The following is an 18,905-nucleotide window of genomic DNA, read 5'->3' on the forward strand; positions in this document are numbered from 1 at the left end:
TTGTTTCATTAGGAGTCATTTTCTTAAGCCAGAGCTGTTCTGAGGCTTCCAAAATTAAAGCCTAGAAGGCATCATGCAGATTTGTCCACAAATATGATAATAGTACAGTGAGGTCTCTCGAATAGAAATACTCAGCACTGGGGAGGCCAAACCTTGAATCCTGGGATCAGTTTTGGTTCCCCTCAGGACAATAAACCTTGAAGGGATTGAACAGACAGAGATGAGGTTATCAGGGACATGGGTCAGTGCCAGGGCTGGGTTAATGGTTGGACTCAATGATCTTGAAGGTTTTTTCCAACCTAAACAATTTTATGATTCTGTGAAATAATCCCTAACCTGCACAGCCAGTGCTTTACTACTCCTGCAGCAATTTTATAGTAATAATTTCAATAATAAATTAGTTGTTAGTATGCCAGTCAAAGAAAAAAAAAAAAATCCAGATTTGTGAACTATTACAACTGTAACATCTGAAAGCTCCGTTTGGCTTACCGTGCTGTACTTCTTGGAGTGGCTTTAGATTTGTGTGATATTCATGGAGTGTATTAAAATTCAGCTATATGAATCACAAAACGGGAAATCTTATAAACATTGTGTAGCAATAAATTCTGATGGGCAGTGAAATCTCATGAGTCTCAAAGCTGTACTGGGACACTGCGAAAAGGTTGACAAAACGTCCAGTGTTATCTTTAACAATTTTGGGGGCCAATTTTTAAAACCTATCACGAAGGTGCTTTCTTATTTATTGAATTGTTCAAATTGAAGGGGAACTTTTTTTTTTTTTTTTAACCTATTATTTTTTGACTGTTGTTCATCATGGAGCCTTCATTATGTTTTTAAAGATGCTGCTCTGAACAGTGTGTATGCAGAGCAGTGGGCTAATCACCTAATATCATCACATTATTTTTGAGTGGCTGGCTGCACTTTTTAAACTAAGTGCTTACATTTAATGAGGGCAGTGTCTCCCACATCACAATGAACCTCCTTGCTCTGACTCATCCATTTGGATAGTTTCCTACTGGGTCTTTCTCTCCCGAGTGATCAATGTAGTGCCCGCTGCAGAGGATGTTATTGTCACACAAAAATTAGTGATGTGGAGGAGGGAGCTGGTTTCATGATGAGACACTGAGCACTTCTGCGCTGAGTTGATGTTGCTAATGGTGATCCACCACCCTCATTTTTGGCAGTCCTGTTCAAAGGGCATTTGGAGTTTGACCCTGCAGGGTACTATGCATGGTAGACCCAGCTTAATAAAACATTCCTCATAAAACCAGTGGATTCCTTTATTCCCGGGTCTGCAAAATGCCTTTTGCCTGGTGTTGGCCAAGTGGTGGGTATAGCTTGCTCAGGATTTGGGCTGCTCTGGCAGCTTTCTTTTGGGAGAAAAGGGCTGTGACTTCATGAAACGGGGCTGAGATGAGTTGGAACTACTCTTTTCTTCATGGCAGTCTCCATTCTTCATCAATATCTACTAATCTGCCTAAAAATATTCCTCATGTACCCAAGTGCATGTACTGGGAACTGCCTAATTGCAATAGGTGCCAAACTGAACAGCAGGTGTATATCTGATTTTTTTCTGCCTTTCTTTAAATCTATCAAGAATGATCTGAATGTAGCTCAAATAGGCAGTACAGTTAATGATATTTCAGCTAAATTAGCATTGTCAGAATTACAGCTGTTATTTTCAACTTACTTTCATGCACAATGTATGAAAAATGACTTTCTGAAGTGCATATTTTTAAACTGTGGTGGTTGCAGAGATAAAATAGAGTTTCACTCTGACTTTGTTGTTTTTGTTGTCCCTATTTTCACTTGTACACTGACGTCACCAGGAAAGAAGGAAGCTGAGAATGTCTGTGCCAGACAATACCTTTCAAATAAAATCCTGTTGTCTGATAAAGCCATTCTTCACTGTCAGGGAAACTTCCATAATTACAGTTGCGAGTATCAGATTTTCCAATTGCCATTGGACACATAGTAGTTCTGAATTAGCTCATCTATTTTCAAGCTTTTCTGGTTGCGTTATCAGTAACAGGAACAATGTGTGCATCTTGCAATTTAATTTAAATTTCCAGTTGGACTTTGCTCTGTCAAACACATACTCTGTATGAAGTAGGTAAACATGACCGAATTTTGCCTTTACTGAAATGGTTTTGTATCTGGTTTGAAATAAATGGTGGTGGATACAAAGCTTGTATTAAAGAAAAGCTATAGTCAAAACCTGGCAGAGCTTTTGGGTAGATTCCATGAACCTCTCACTAATTGCACTGTGACTCACTTTGGCTTCACAGTCTTCTGAAATATGGCAATTAGAGGAAAGTTCTGAGAATTCCATGTTAGGGGTAGCTGATTCTGGTTTTGTGTTTCATAAAATTTGAAAGCCCTTTCTTTGATTAAGAAAGCAGAATAAAGGTAAGTTAGATATACAGCGAAGGTTCAGTCCTGCAGCTGTGACTCATACAAAGACTAAGCAGCAAGGTTTGTAGCGCAGGTCAGCTTCGTATCAGCTTTACCAAAACATTTGGAAAAACACACAATCAGTCCTCTGAACACCTAGGCTCTTCGTCAATGGACAAGGACATGGCAAACATTGAAGAAGAGATAATTGCTTGCCATTTAACCTTACTATTAATTAAAGCACTGGAGAGATAAAGGCATGTGGAGCCGAAAAGGGGCAGCAGAAGGACAGAATTATGGCATTTGTAATGGATCACAAAACTTGTACTCCATGAGCTGAGTGGGCAGGGCAGTACAGCAATCATTTCAAGGAGTTTTATAAACAGCCTAATTTTTTAAGAGATTCAGTAGATGTTTCTTCAGAATATTTTTACATATATATACATATATGTGTATGTGCATGTGCATAAAATATATGTAATATAATTTGACAGAAGACAACAATCTAGCCAGCTTTCTTAACATGTAAAAGAGAAGCACTTTTACATCATCTGTATCTGACTGCAACAGGCTGAGGTTACTTTGCTGATTTTGGATCCAAGTTCACCTTTTTCAGTACTGATTTGTATTAGAAATTATGCCAAATGCATCAGCTGGAGTGTGCCCTGAATGCAATTTTTGCTTCCCTTTCTTTTGCTGTCTCTTACAGGCTTTCTTTACCTGTTGTCTGTCTTTGTATCTTGAGATTCTAAAGTTTTCTTCAACTTAATGTGAATTGCCCTGTTCACTGTCTGTCTGAGGTACTGGGAATATTTTCTTATGACAAAAATTAAGAATGATAATGTTGAAAAACTAAGTGGTCTCTCTTCAACTGCTTTGCTGGATAAGATCGATTCACAGCATCCTTGATAGTTCCTAAAATCATATTATTATAGACTTCTCTGCAATAAAGGTTCCCTCTTCAGGGCATGATGTCTGTGGTAGTGTGATGCTTTAAAACTTTCGAAGGTTTTAGATTGTTAATTTTTGTTACCTAGCCCTTCTATAGCATCTGACAAGTGTGTTTACAATTGCAGTTTATCTTTATTAGAAGAATTTGACTGCAGCTGTAATGAGTTGGAGTCCTTACCCTCCACCATCGGGTACCTGCACAACCTGAGGACGTTGGCTGTGGATGAGAATTTCCTCCCCGAACTGCCCAGAGAAGTGAGAACCTGATTCTGTTTTCAAATTACAGATTAAAATGGTTTGTGGTAGACCCAAGATTTCATCCCTACTCTGACAAAATATCCTTGAAAGTAATTGTTTCTGCACGATGGAGAAGACCAAATCTTCTTACATACTCATGGTAAAACAGTAAAACCAGTAAATTAGTAAATTCATGTAAAGGTGAGAGACTCACTCAGAAGAGCAGTGCAAGCGACCCTGGGCATTTCCCTGGTGTTACTGACAGATGGAGGGAATTATTTTCTGACTTTAGATTCTGTATTTTCTGCTTTTTGTCAGTTATAGTAAAAATACAATTCGTCTACCTCCCAACCTAAAAAATTAGTGATAATAAATGTTACCAAAGTAGCTGTCCTAACATCTTTGGTTTTCCCATTCCTATAGATTGGAAGCTGTAAAAACGTAACAGTGATGTCTCTGCGCTCTAACAAGCTGGAATTTCTTCCTGATGAAATTGGTCAGATGCAGAAGCTGAGGGTGTTAAATCTGAGCGATAACAGGTACAGTTCACATTCTTTTTCTAACTCATTATAAGCATTTATTTTAAAAACATTTTAAACTGTTCTTTTTAGATATTTGTAAAATACGTTTATATAAAATATATTTTAAACTATCAAAATTATATTTAGAATTACCTTATTTAAACTATAAGGAAAAAAATCTGGATTTATTTATTTAACTTTTATGGTTTGGTCTCAGTTCCACTGACGTGCAAAAAAAACCCACTTGAATGAGGCCAAGATCTGGGTCTCACTGTGTTTTCAAAGATTAAAACCCGTTTACTTCTTTTATCTCCTGCTGTTTCCATGTGAAAGCCTGATGTTTGGCTTTAAAATTGTATATAACTTTGTGATAGTTAACGATTAAGAAATTATGACAAGCTGATATATAGGAAACCATTAAACACAAGCTCACTAGCATGTTATCTATTTTATCCTGACTCCATTGACATCAAAAGATTTTCTATTTCCCCCAGCAGAGAAAAGGTTTTGTCAAAAACCACCAGCTTCTTCTGTTCTTATACATGTGACTGTTCCTCTGAGAAATGAAGTGCTTAAAATGAGCCTTTCTTGATACTTACCCTGTGCTGCCACAGGCATCTTTTCCTTGAAATTTATACACACGTATGTTCCAAGAATATGTTAATTTTCAGTATAAGAACAGAAATACAAGTTTGCTTGGTAGTACAACACATGGGCTGTGAATACAATTTTGTTTCCAGTAATTATCATCCGTGCGCACTACAAATTAGGGGAAGGACTTTGCAAATCCGTGTCTGATTTACTGTCAGCGGTTTCATTGTTGAAATTAGGGTTGACCATAAAATGGAATAATGTAGAATTCCCTGTAATGTATTTGTTCAAAATTATCTGCTTAATTCTGTTAGATGATTTTCCGCACTGCAATTTTGTGTTATGACAACTTAACTCTGACTTACATTGAAAATGTCCAAGTCCCAGCATCAAACCTTGTGTCTCTTGGTCTTGGGTTTGGATGGCACTGCTTTCCCAGCGACGGGGAGCTCTCCCGTCGGTGTGTCGGCACAGCAGCCTACGTTTGTGCATTTATCTGGACAGCCAGAGCCTGAAACTGTATTTTAGGCTACACTTTAAACCCCAACATGGGCAGCCCAGCCCCCCTCGGTGTCCCTGCATCCCCGTACCTGTCCCATCCTCCTGCGGTTCTGTCTGTGCGTGTGGTGCTGCTGAGTCCGTCAGTGACCCAGACGGCAGCAGACTGTCGGGAATACGGTGAATTTTCAGAGGGACGTTTCCAGTGGCTGGTTTGTCTTGTCGCTGCCCAGCCAGCTGGAGTGGCAGGAGGAGGCACAGGGTGGGCATGGGATGGGGAGGTAGAAAACTGGGCTCCCTTTTTTTTTTCCCTTTACATTTCAGCCAGGCCAGTTGCTGGTTTCAGGCCCATGGCTTCATGTGTAATGACTGATTATGAGTGCTGTCACAGGGGTGGAGTGGGAGGAGGCTGCAGAGGTGCTCAGATCAGGCCAGGTGTACTGACCTGACAGCTGGATGCCACCACAATAGTGGTCCTGCCGCACTGGCCTTTTTCCCCAGTTGCACAGGTATAAGAGAGAATTGGGATTTCCATTGTGGAGGAAGGTAATTACGAGACCAGCGTCCCCACGATGTGATGTTCCTTGGGTGGGATGTGCAGCTGCTGTCCTTCCCACTGCCCCGGCACTGCTGGCTGGTGGCCCCTGCATTCTGCTGGACACGTCACTGAAATGATCTGTCTCACTGAAAAGGGAAGATGTTATTGTTCTCCTTGTGATGTTCATTTTCTGACACTCCTCGCTGTCCTTTTGCTCACCATGGAGTCTGGCAAACCCCAGAGGCAGGTTGAGGTGAAGGTGGCACCAGGGTGGGTGTGAGGAGAGCAGGAGAATGGGACCTTTTCCGCTCAGGGTGGGAAGCTGTTCTCTCAAGTCAACCTGAAATCCTGGAGAATGACTTGTAAGCATTATAGAACTAGTGGGAGAGCACAGTCTAGACCAGGAGAGATAGGAATTGACTGAGACTGTAGACCTTCAACCTTTAAACCTGGTTAAATAGTCCATTGTGCTTTTCTTGAAAGGCTTGGGGAGTAAATTTTTCCTACTTTATTGATACCAGTTCCAGCTGTGGTTAAATGTTGCCCTGCTGAGACATTGTGATAATGCTCTTGTTATGGAACTTCCGACCTTAATGAAACTAAAAGGTTTCCACGTCTTGGCACCAAACAGTTTGGACAAAGTTCAGATACAATCCTAATGTTAATTTTTTTTTTTTTTTTTACTTATCTGTTTTCCCATTTTCATGTTCATATTAACATTGATACAATATCCATTCTTTCTTTGAATGAGTCCACATGTACACATTAACAAGGAGTATGCTTGAGCTCCTCTTTTTGCTGGGAACCTTTCCATGTTAGCACAACAGAAATGAGAGAGGAGAAGATCGAGCACACCAGCCCTTCCCCTCGATAGCCCTTCCAGCCTTTGGAACAAGAGACAGGCACAAGCAGAGCAAAAGGGCAATTATAGAGCCACAGGGTCAGTGCATGTGCTGTTGGTGATGGGCTGTGGGGATGTGGGTCAACCTGTTACAAGACTCGTTCACACCAAAAACTGCTGGTGCAGCCTTTTTGGCCTGAAACCTCCAAGCTTTGCATGAATCTGAAGAGCATCTGTTATCCTTGTACTGTACAACAAATGGGGATAGACTGTGCATATGGTCGCATATTCTTTCAGAATTTATCTGGTCAGTCCTTTATGACTTTCTCCTCCTGACACCAGAGAGCATTCCATGTCCATTCTGGCAGGTATCCAGTTGCTCATGCATCTTTGCACGGTATTTTCCTTGCAGAGGAACCAGCTCTGTCAGTATGACGGTCAGTCCATGCTGATCATCACAAATGTGTAGTTTTACAAAGGGAACACAGTCTGCCGTTGCACATCTGTCCACTGCAGGTTCCTCCCAGGGAATGATACCTCAGGGTCACCTCCTTCTGCTTTGCCACGTGCCAAATTTCACCTCCAGTGTCTACAACTATGACTGTAAATGGTGCACTTGTGTATCCATCAGCCTCTTACGCCTTTAACCCTGTGACTTTCTCTGCTAGTAGTTGGGCTGCTCAAGTGTTTATTGAGAGATGCTCTTTGGCCACCAAAAATGTTCATTCTGGACATGTTCTTCATGGCATGGGGAGTGTAACCTGGCTCAAGGCAAGAAAAGTACAGGGATATCGGTGGCTTTGAACTCACCTTGCCAAAGTGCATGGAAAAGCTGCAGTCTGCTCTCTGAATGGTCACTCACACATGGAGTGATGGACTACCGTGATATGGCATAGAGAGAGGAAAGGAGGAGTTCTCCCTCCCTTGCATCATCCGGAGCTTGTCTGTGTATGAAAATCAGAAACATTTGGGGAGTTTGGTCTAAAATCCTGATGGGATGCCTTTCAGGAAGGAGGCAAACCTGACATAGACCTCTTTGCCACTCAGGCTAACAGGAATCTCAAATTTTTGTGAGTTGACACATTTTGCTCAACGGTGGGTCAGTGTTTGGTCCCTCTCCAGTACATTTTTAACACTATGGTTTCGGTTGCTACAGACTTTCACTCTTGTTCCATGTCTTCTGAAAGCCCTCATCATAAGATAGGAACCTCCATAAAATGGACCTTGCTGATCTTAAGTGACCAGAAGTTGTCTTAGTTCCAGGACTTTCTTCAAATATTCATATTAGAATTCTATTTTAACCAGGGAATTAGACTCCAGCTTTTCTTTCCAATGCCATGCACTCCAAGACTACACACTTCTCATGTCCATAGCTGGGAGTCCTCTCTTCTGTTTTCTTTACAAATCCAAAACTTTTCAACCCTGTTACAGGCTCTTCAGCCCTGGGTATTTGGTTGTTTCTACACAATAAAAGGCAATGATGGGTTGAATGCTGACTTGCCATCTGGTTGCAAAGGTGGAGGCTGATGAGGGTTAATGTGCATCTGCCCGGAGCTCAGATGGCTTCACCCTCTGCAGCCAGGGCAGGTTTGATTCCAGATATGTCCATGCAGATACCTGGAGGTTCATCCTGTCCTTTGCCAGGCATAACACTGTCTCCAGTGCTTCAAGAACCAGTGCGAATTTGATGAAGTAGTTGTGCAATTAACACTTGCACGAAAGATATCAAGGCCTCCAGCACGTAATGAGTCCCTGGGGGTGGCTGCCTGGATTCAGTCACTGGTAAGAGTGCACGTGGGATTCATTCAAAGAAAAAAAAGATGTCTTACCAGTAACCGGTGTTCTTCACAATGTGTAGTCCACATATACATTTGTCTTCCATCTGCTTCTCCTCTCTCCTCAGAGTCCTTCCAGGTCTGAGTCCTGTGATTGAGAGGTAGAATTGTTAGAATGTACATTTGGGCTACACTTCTCAAAGAGCATCGGTTACTGGTAAGTAACCTTTCTTTTAGTTTTAGATTGTTCTTAAAGAAGAGCTGAAAGAATCATCACCTTTTTGTATTTGCACTCAATTACTGCTCTGAATCTCACCCACAGAAGTGAGATGAAAAAAGAACCCAAGATTACACAATCCATTAAAAAAAAAAAGGCTGTTCCCTGATGTACCTTTTCTTTTTCTCTTTCGTTATTTAATTATACAATATTGCTTATTGCCAAGAGGTAATTACTTCTGGCCATATCTATCCACAAGTGGTTTTGTGAAGAGTGTGTTGATGGGTTAACATGAATCATGTTATTGTAAACTTGCACACTCTGAAAACCTTATCATTATCAGTTTTCTGAGAGTTACCTTGGAGAACTGTCACAAACAGCAACTATCTCTGGGCTTGACCGACTGAATGATAATGCTGCTTGTTATGATTAATTTTCAGCATGTTTTGACATGAGTTTTTCATGTTTGGGTTACTATTTGAAAGTTCTTTCTGAGTGTCACCAAAATATAACATACACATCAATGGATCTGGAAAGTATTTCCCTAGGTCTTTGTATTACTCAGACTAATAACCAGTGGAAACTCTTCCCATACTCTGAGCTTGCTTACTTAGGGCATAACAAACGCAAAATTTAGTACCTGGTGCAAGTATGTAGTGGGTTATTTTACAAAACTCTGAGAAAAACAATTATTGCCAAGAAAGTTAAAATTATGTCTTTCAGGGGTTTTACAATAAAAGCAAAGAATAGCTTTGCCCCGTAGGACCCATCAAATATTGACATCTGATATTTTTTTATATTTAAACAGTATCAATGACGCTCTCTTTGCTTTTCCTGTGTTCTGCTAATAATATTCATTAGCTTACTTGTATTTAGCCCTTAAGAACTTAGCAAAGTGTGCAAAAGATGTAATCTAGGATTAATAATGGAAGGAATTATTCTAAAGCCTAATTCCAGAGTGAGGTAACACCCTGACATGGAGCTTCTCTGAGGCTGTCAAGTCTTATCTAATGTTTAGGGCTGCCATTTCAAAAAGTGTGCAGGTAGTGATTTAGATTGGTTTTATTCACCTGAGGAACTTCAGGGGAAATATCTTCTCTTTTCTCATCAGAAAACATTTTCTGTGTGAAAATGAAACACTATAAAGAGAAGGTATCCAAACTAATACTGAGTATGTTTTTTTCTTGAAAAAATCAGTTAGTGCTTCAGGGTTTACCTTCCAAGGAATATTCTTTTTACTAACTTTTAAACTTTCATGCTTACCAACGGCACACATGACTTTATGTGTAATTTAACCTAATTAGTATGACTACAGACAATCTCTATAGCACTAAGAGATTTCTTTAATTTGGCTATCGCATTTTCAGCTCTTTTTACAGATCAGTTGAAGAGATTGCAAATTGAAGTTATTAGTGATTAAAAAATTGCACAGGAATGAAGCTGTTGCTCGTGCAAGAAAGCGTTAGCAGGGGTGTAATTGTTCTGAAAGGCTCAGAGATGCTGTTTTCCCCAGCCTTGGTGTTTCTGGTGCAGATGGATGCAGGGCTGTATTTCTGATATTAGTGCTGCTCCCAGCAACAACCAGCACCTTCCAGCAGAGAAACGGCCTCGTGCAGATGGGGTTTTATTCACTCTGAGTCAAGCACCATCCACAGTAAGAATAAGTCATTTTGAAACAGCATAGTTTGCATTTGAATTGTAAGTTAATTTAATTTTTATTAGCTGTCTGTGCACCCATACAGTTTCATGTAGTATTGTGAATATATTTTCCCTCAGTTTTAGGAAAACAATTACAAATGTATTTTCCCAAACTGTCTAGTGAGAAGTTTCAGCATTTAAGCGTAAAAGAAAGGCTATTGAACAGCAGAGCTATCAACTTTCCATTCCGTGTGCTGGTGTCTGATTGCAGCCGGGTATTAGAGCTATGGAAGCAGCGCAGATCAATCACTTTTTTCAAGTACTGATGAACAGTTTTCTATTCAGAGGAGGCCAAGTCCTTTACTGAGGATGATGTGAGTCAGTTCTTTGAAACCAGCAGTGATGCTGATGTACACCTGCCTGGCCTGTAGTATGCAGAAAGGTGTCAATCAACATCCATGCAGAATGAGGGTCTGTGATCCTTGGTAGCTGCAGCATGGCGTTGGTTTGACTGGTGAAGCTAGATGAACATTTCTGTATTAACCTTTCATACTTAAATATAATGTAAGTGACACTTATCATGGGCCTTGTTTTGAAAGTGGGTATAATGCAAAATCATTGGTAATTTGGTTGTTCATGAAAGTCAGTGTTTGCACGTGCATTGTTAGTATGGGTGAGGGAGAAATGTTCATGCAGTGCACAATTTACAAAGCAGTTTTAAACTTGCAAAAATAAATTACAATTAGAAAAAGAGGCCAAGGCTGAAAATTTTCAGACACTGGTAATGATTCTGGGTGCTTCTGTTCTTTGATCTTTAATTGGCTATTTTTTTCTTATTAAAGACTCCCTAAAATCAGACCTTTTCAGATGCTTAAAAATAGGTGTCCAAGCTTATTGGCAAAGGAGAATTAAAAATAAAGAATTCTGTGTTTTGGTTGATCATGGAGATGGAAAACCAGGTCAGAGATGCCCTTGGCACATGTGTTCTGAAACACACTTACCAGTTTTGTTTTCCCTTTGACACACATTTTCCAACCTGAGTGCATTGGAAACATCACCAGGAACCCCTGCAAAGGCTCCTCCTGAGTTTTCAAACGTGTTACGGGTGCTGAATCCTAAAGTGTAAATAGATAGAGATATGGCTTTAAAAGTAAGAGTTCTTCTCTTTCTACACAGAAAAAAAAAAAGCTCTGAATAAACCATCTGGATAAACACTATTTAAGAATCTTTACGTTAAATTTTAAATTTGTAACCTTAATTTTTAAAGAATGTCACAAACTGCACTATTCCACACTGCCGTATCCATTTTATGATAAGGCAGGAATGAAAATTAAATTTCGGGTAGTTTAGACACTCCTTACTTTCTTATGGCACTAATTCTAGGTTTAAACATGGAAATGTGTAAAACCTCTCTAATCTATACAGGCATTGAATTGGAGAGTATCTCATAGCACAATGTGTATGTGTATACATTCACATCAAGTTATTTCATGTTTATAGAGAAGTCATTTTTAGTATAAGGTTTTCTTATTCAAATCCTTAAAAATTGCAGTAAGTACACATTGCTTTCTGAAATAACTCTGTTTTTAATGGAAATGACTTTGTGGCAAAATACATCTCAAGCAATTCCATGATGGATACATGTTTGAAGCGCTGCACAGAGGCAATGGTCCAAAAGCTTGTGGGGTGCTGATCTCCCAGAAATACAGATTTTTTGATATCTAAAAGACTGTCAGGGGATGTTGGTTATTTGCTGGTGGAGGGCAGAGAATCATCCTCATTGACATGCAAGTGAACCCATCCCTAAGCCTTCCTTGGCACAGGATGGGATTGTGACTCTCAGAAAAAGGGGGTTTCCTCTTTTCTTGTTGTTGCCTTTGTGGACAGTCCTTTGGTGGGGCTGTTTCTTCCTGTGGTCCCCCAGCTCCTCAACCTCCCATAACAGAGGTGGAGAACAGTGGTGTGTGGTTAGGACACCCTCTTGTGTTGGTACATTAGTGGGAAAAACATGAATGAAGGTGCCACAAGTTTCTGCTCATCATTTCCTCTCTCCCACATGCAGATCATTTTTAGGAAATGTGTTTACATGTATAATGAAAATGCTATTTTTTTCCCTGTTTCATTTAATTGTGTCAGTTAGGTTCACTATGAATATTTATGTTATTTTAATTTTTTTTTTTTTTAACATTTCTGCAGAGATGAATTTTCAATAGCATTAGAGTATTTCTGGTCCAAACTTGTATGTCCGATAAAAAGCTCTCCATTAGCTGCACTGGAAACTATTAGGTCTTTCCTATAAGTCTCCCTGGGAAAAATATTTTTTCAGTTTTCTGTGTTATAAGCTGTAGCTCTGGTTACACTATAGCCAAGGCAAAATACCGGTATCTCCTTAGTACCTTTAGGTTATGATGTCAGTAGTTTTAAATTCTAAATGTCACTGTTAATGTGGAATGCCCTTAATAAAATATTATTTTTTAGTAAAAAGTGGGAGAAAATAAAGATATGAAACTATAGCAATTTCAGTATGATCAAGATAAACATGCTACATACAAATCTTTAAAATAAACTATTGTGAAAATGAAGGACTCATGTTGTTCCAATATTATAATTTACAGACTGAAGAATTTACCATTCACTTTCACTAAACTTAAAGAACTTGCAGCTTTGTGGCTTTCTGACAACCAGGTAATGACTTTCAATATTCATATTTTCTTGAGTAACTAGGGGTAGAATTTTAGAAGTGTTTGCTCCCAGTCTGGGTTTATACTTTCATACCAAGGTTTAGATTCTCTGACTGTTGTTTATTAAGTGGGAAGGATCACCTTTGCAGGATTTGTGACTTGAATCTAGCTAAGCTTCTATATCCTTAGAAAAGTAGTAACTAAAGGCCAAAAGTATCAGGAGAATATATTGTAAACAGAAATCCAAGAGGTAAGACTTTGTTAGCAAACTTGTGATGAGTTTGTCCCATCCTTTACTCCACCTGTGCCTCTGTTCTTGTCGTCTTGCTTTCCGTGTTCCTCTCCACGCTCCCATTCCTGCAGATCTGAAACTCCATCAAGTCAGTGGGAGTTTAAACACGTAGAAGATGCACAAGAACTCTGAGTCTTGTTTCAGAGAAAACTCTCATTTAAGTTCCTTTCAAGCTGAAGTATGCCTTTCCTTGTTCCGAGGTGTTCGGTTTCATTCCTATATATTCTTTAGGATTTTATTTTAAATTATCTAACATGAACACTGAGAAATTTAACAGTTCAGAGCACTAAAATAAGTCTTGATCTTTTCCAGGACTGTTGGATAGAATAATTTTGCACTTTCATAATTTAACTCTAAAAGGAGAAAAACTCAATTTGTACAATGTTAGAAATGTTTAACATACCTAACAGTTTTTAATAATCTCAATAAATCTCAGTCTTCTCTTTCTCACTTTGCAGTACTACCCATGGTCAGATAATACACCTCTTCAGCTGAAGCTGATGAGGATAATTCTTCAGGGGCCAATTATCATGTTGCTGGAAATGAATCCATCCTTTTCCCCGCATGAAAAAGCCGCAGGGACTCTGGTCCTGCAGCTGACGGGTGCACACTGGTCTGTGCTGGGCACCACCGGTACAGACTTTTCTGTGGCATAGCATAGATTAATTTCTATTATACTAACTATGACAATCACTCCTAGATGCTACATTAGAGCCAAGCAATAATAAAAAATAATGAATTGAAGGAAAACATAACAACAACAGATGAATATTCCGAGTGTCTCCATGTAAATTCTCCGGTGTCTTGCACCAGGTTTACCCTCAGATGAACTAATAGCTATTGTGAATTTACTCCTCATTAACCCTGGCTTAAACCAGATCACAGTGTAATGTGGGTGTTTGGACTGTGCAGTTGCAGGTCTGTTCCACTGATCCTGCAGCTTCCTTGCTGGTGTGACTCTGAACATCAGTCAGTATTCCTGGTAGGAATTTCTCAGTGAGGAACGGGAGAGGAGGAATTTTAGTCCACAGAGAAAGTTATTTTCATACAGAACTGTAATCAATGTTATATTTTCTATTTATCAGCCGCCAAAACCCTGTCTCAGCACCCGTGCTCTAACAGCTCTGTGTTTTGCCTCCCCGTGCAGTCCAAGGCTCTCATTCCGCTGCAGACCGAGGCGCACCCAGAAACCAAGCAGCGAGTACTGACCAACTACATGTTTCCCCAGCAGCCCCGCAGCGATGAAGGTAAAACGGCAGCAGCAGCTCCCACAGGGGCAGGAGCTGTGCTCGGTCAGATAGCCGAGAGAAAAACAGGAGGGAGAGGAAGGGGTTGCAGCCGTGGCTCTGTGTGTGTCTCTTCTGACACATAAAGCCAATGGCACACATGTAACAGTCTGTATTTTGTCAGACACAAAGGAATACTGTTCACAAATCCATTATTTTCAAGCCATCAGATTTACATTTTTCTAAACACAGAATCACAGAATGTCAGGGATTGGAAGGAACCTAGAAAGATCATCCAGAGCAGGAACACCCAGATGAGGTTACACAGGAATGTGTCCAGGCAGTTTTGAATGTCTCCAGAGAAGGAAACTCCACAACCTCCCTGCACAGCCTGTTCCAGTGTCTGTCACTCTCACTGTGAAGAAGTTTATTTTCATCTTTAAGTGGAACCTCCTGTGTTCCTGTTTATACCCATTGCCCCTTGTCCTATCATTAGTTGTCACCAAGAAGAGCCTGGCTCCATCCTCGTGACACTCACCCTTTACATATTGATAACCATTAATGAGCTCACCCCTCAGTCTCCTCTTCTCCAAGCTCCAGAGCCCCAGCTCCCTCAGTCTTTCCTCACACGGGAGATGCTCCACTCCCTTCATCATCTTTGTTGCCCTGCGCTGGACTCTCTCCAGCAGTTCCCTGTCCTGCTGGAACTGAGGGGCCCAGAACTGGACACAATATTTCAGATGCGGTCTGACCAGGGCAGAGTAGAGGGGAATACATCTTTATTTTCAGAAGGATGGCTTTGTGTAAACAGTTTGGACCTGGGAACTGAGCGTGCACGGGACAGAAATCCGGGCTGTGCCCTGTGCCGTGCGGATGGGCTGCTGGGCACAGCCAGCTCAGCTGCAGAGATCTGGATCAGAGAGATCTGGGGGTGGGCAGCCCAGACAGGGGGTCACAGCAGAATTCAGGGTTTGCTGTCTGACATACTGATCTTCAGTTAGTTTACGTACCCTTCTCAGCTCCAGAGCTGCCCCCAAACCCCGTTGCTTCCCATCGCTCTCATTTCAGTTTAAATATTAAACTCTGTTTGTAGTGGTTTAGGAGTTCCTACTCTCATTGCCCCACCCCAAACAGTTTTAAAACAATAACCCAGGATTGCAGGATCAATTAAGAACATGTCTTTTACATAATTTCCAATCTTCAGCTGAGTGCACTAATGACTTGTTCTTGTGCGTTGCTATTTGCAATTTAACTGTAGATTTCCAGTCAGACAGCGATAGTTTTAACCCTACTTTATGGGAGGAGCAGAGACAGCAACGTATGACAGTTGCCTTTGAATTTGAAGAAAAAAAGGAAGAGGAGGAAAATGCAGGGAAAGTTAAGGTAAGTTCTATTTCATTTATTCTGGTGTTCACATATTATGGTCAAGGTCCAATTTACAGATCTTGAGTTGAACTATTTTTGTGTTCTGGATACACAAAAAGTACTCATCACCATGTTGCAAGTACAGGAGTTAAGGAAGAGCAGCATATCTGTTCTTCCTGAACTACACATCACCAATTTCTGTGTTTGCTGTGGTTGTCCAGACAGCAAAACCCTCATTTTATAAGTCAGTTCAGGCCCATAAACCCCAGTGTCATTTTCCTACTGGGACAGGTGTTTTGTCACAAAGGCAGAATTAATACAAGATGTTGGGAGACTTAGAATTAAGGTCCAGCCACCTGGTTCTTTAGAAGTACTTAGGTCACATAGGGTGTTACATAAGTGGAAGGCAGTGAGAGTTTTGCAGCTTTACGGAGTAACACAAGAATGTGCAGTGCAGAGGGGATCTCTCAGCAATTTTGTACCCTACCAAAAATGAAGAACAGAACATGAATATCCTCCTCCATTTATCTGAAATTAATGTAAGTCCAGTGTTTTCAGATGAGCCTTTAATCGATTCAGTTGTTAGAAGGATGGTCACCAGCCTGTTTAGATGCAGATACATGAACTAAAAGTGAATTTCTGGAACCTGTGGAGAATTTGGTGTGTCTCTCTCCATCCCTGTGTTGCCATAGCTCTTGGGGAGGTTTTAACATGTATGTTTTTAGCGGTGTCACCAGCCCTTTGTGGGATGAATTGGAAGGTTAACTTAAATTATCACTAGGCAGTAACCACAAGCATTGGTAGTGTTTTGTAAAAGCATACATAGTTTTCACTTTTTGTCTTCATAGTTAAAACTGAACTCTCAGCCAACTATATGTTAAAATAGATTTGGTAATTGAAATTGTTCGATAACTTTTTCCATCGAGAATTTTGAAATTCTCAGGGTCATGCTACTTTTGATGTGCAAGAATTGTGTTGACAGGGAGAACAAATTTTGTTTGCAATAAGTCTAAATCAGTGATGAAAATATCTGCATTCTAGAGGGTATCAACCACCACAGCTGCCAGTATTCGTAGTGTTTAATATTAATACTTGCAGTGATATGAAACTCTTGCTGAAATGCCAGGCTATGACTTGGCTGTCTCATGGAAGTCTTTCAGTTAGTTTTTCCTTGATTAGTACTTATGGAGGATTTGCTCTATGACTTGACTTTTAGCTATGTTTGGCTGTAGACTTTACACATAAATCATGGTCTGAATCTCGTGAAAAAGCAATTGCCTAATTAGGGTACATCTAAATATGATTTCTTTCAACTGTAATTCAACCAGAGCTTTATTAATGCTTTACAGACTTAAGTTATTTTTTCTGCGTGAATTCTTAATTAACATATGGCATCATAGTAATACATTTTAATGTTTTATGTTAAAGTCATGTCAGAATCTATTATCCATAATGTTTATACTATTGTGGTTCAGAATTGTATTCTAGTATTTCATATAGTTTTCTTTTCCAAATCGATCATGCTTTTGCTTCTAAAATATTCCTATCAAGAGACCATATTCATTTGAATCTAAAATTACATTTTTCCTACTCGTTAGGAGTTTAAAATCCAGCAGCTCTAATAGCGAGCTATTACAAGTGAGCTGGCTTTGCTTACCTCAAGTACACAATGAGGTAAAAGCTTCTTTGTGGTAAATGCATCCAAATACTTCTCATGTGGCGAATATGGAGTAATTTACAAATTTCACAGCCTCGTAATCAGGAACAGTTGTGCTGACAGCTTGCACTGGGAGCTGGGATTTTACTCCATTGAGGGATTTTATTGCCCTTCCACCTCAAATTCCTTCTTGCCATGGTCCTTGGCTGCTCCGTCTCCTCAGGGGATTTGCTGACAGTGGGATGTCCTGCCAGGGGACGGGGGTATGTCACCTGTGAGCCTTCTCGGCCACTCAGCCCTGAGATTTTGTACAATTGTCCTCAAATTAGGCTTGCTTTGGACTTGGGAAATACAATGTTTCTCTACTTCTGAGCGATAAAAATTATAAACTTCAAATGTGGAGTTTTCTAGAAAATCTGTTGGTCTGTCAGCCAGTCACAGTGTGACTTAAGGTGACTTTTCTGTAGCGGTGTGAGTTTGTTTGCCTGTATTTCTGTAACACTTGACTACATGCACGTACATTATACATCTCAAAGCGTAAAGAGCTCCCAGTAGATCAGATTCTGTTCTCAGCTGCCATAGATAATTCAGATTAATTCGGTGCACTGAGCATAGCTAAATTAGTTCTGCATTTACACTAGTATTGTTTTGAAAATGTGTGATTTAATATGTCAGTACTCTCAAGCAAAGTGCAGAATTAAAATACAATACTCTCACAGGGTAAAAGATAGGCTCATAGGGAATCATTCCCATCCATTCCTTTATGCCACTGAAATTCCATTATAGGTTGATATAGTGTACCTGAGAGTGAATTTCAGTCCAAGAACTTAAAAATCTGTGAAGATGCACAAGAACACATTGGAACATATTGGAACACATTGCCTTAAATAGATTAACTAAAAATTTGGGGAATTTGCACTTAGCCATAGTACTGTAACCACAGGTTTAGTTTGCCTGCTGTTTTCGTTTTGTATTCATGTTTTAATTCTTGTTATGAATGTTCAGGTTGAAATAAATCTAAAACGCTATCCCACTCCATACCCGGAGGATTTAAAGAATATGGTAAAATCAGTTCAAAATCTGGTGGGCAAAACAAGCCACGGAGTCCGGCCTGAGAACTCAACGCCGACCGTGAACAGCGACCAAACGGTGAAAGACAAGTACGAGCACAAGTGGCCCATGGCACCCAAGGAGATTTCAGTGGAGGTAATGTGGAAGGATCCTTGTTCCTCTTGAGAGTTTGAGATGGGGCTTTAACATAACTCCATCAAGTGATGTTCAGCATCTGCTGTGAACCTCATACCTAATAGTATCTAGTTTCATTCCATAAAGTTAATTTAGTTTTATGTTGAGTTGCTGTTTTTCCCAATGCTACTGAGTTTATCAGACTGTGATTTTGGTTTTAAATCTACCTAGATCTGAATTTTGTTATTGATATATACAAGCACCCTCCTAAATTTTTATGATATGAGAGACTTGCATA

At 40.1% G+C, this 18,905-nt stretch overlaps 1 protein-coding gene across 4 annotated transcripts in view; it reads left to right on the forward strand.

Moving 5' to 3' along the window:
• LRRC7 (leucine rich repeat containing 7) overlaps window positions 1–18,905 on the forward strand; it is a gene marked incomplete at its 3' end in the record, with an annotated part of 75,364 nt that overhangs the window by 31,296 nt on the left and 25,163 nt on the right. For 3 of the 4 annotated variants that reach the window (XM_080349000.1, XM_080349001.1, XM_080349002.1), the window contains exons 10-15: window positions 3,471–3,600; window positions 4,006–4,121; window positions 12,817–12,886; window positions 14,322–14,421; window positions 15,659–15,783; window positions 18,428–18,628. In XM_080349000.1, coding sequence (XP_080205126.1) covers window positions 3,471–3,600; window positions 4,006–4,121; window positions 12,817–12,886; window positions 14,322–14,421; window positions 15,659–15,783; window positions 18,428–18,628 — 742 coding nt within the window. Of the gene's footprint in view, window positions 1–3,470; window positions 3,601–4,005; window positions 4,122–12,816; window positions 12,887–14,321; window positions 14,422–15,658; window positions 15,788–18,371; window positions 18,629–18,905 lie in introns of all 4 variants that reach the window. The other variant, XM_080348999.1, reaches the window with a different exon arrangement.

This window comes from Nesoenas mayeri (assembly GCF_963082525.1).
Source record: "Nesoenas mayeri genome assembly, chromosome: 8".
NCBI lineage: Eukaryota > Metazoa > Chordata > Aves > Columbiformes > Columbidae > Nesoenas > Nesoenas mayeri.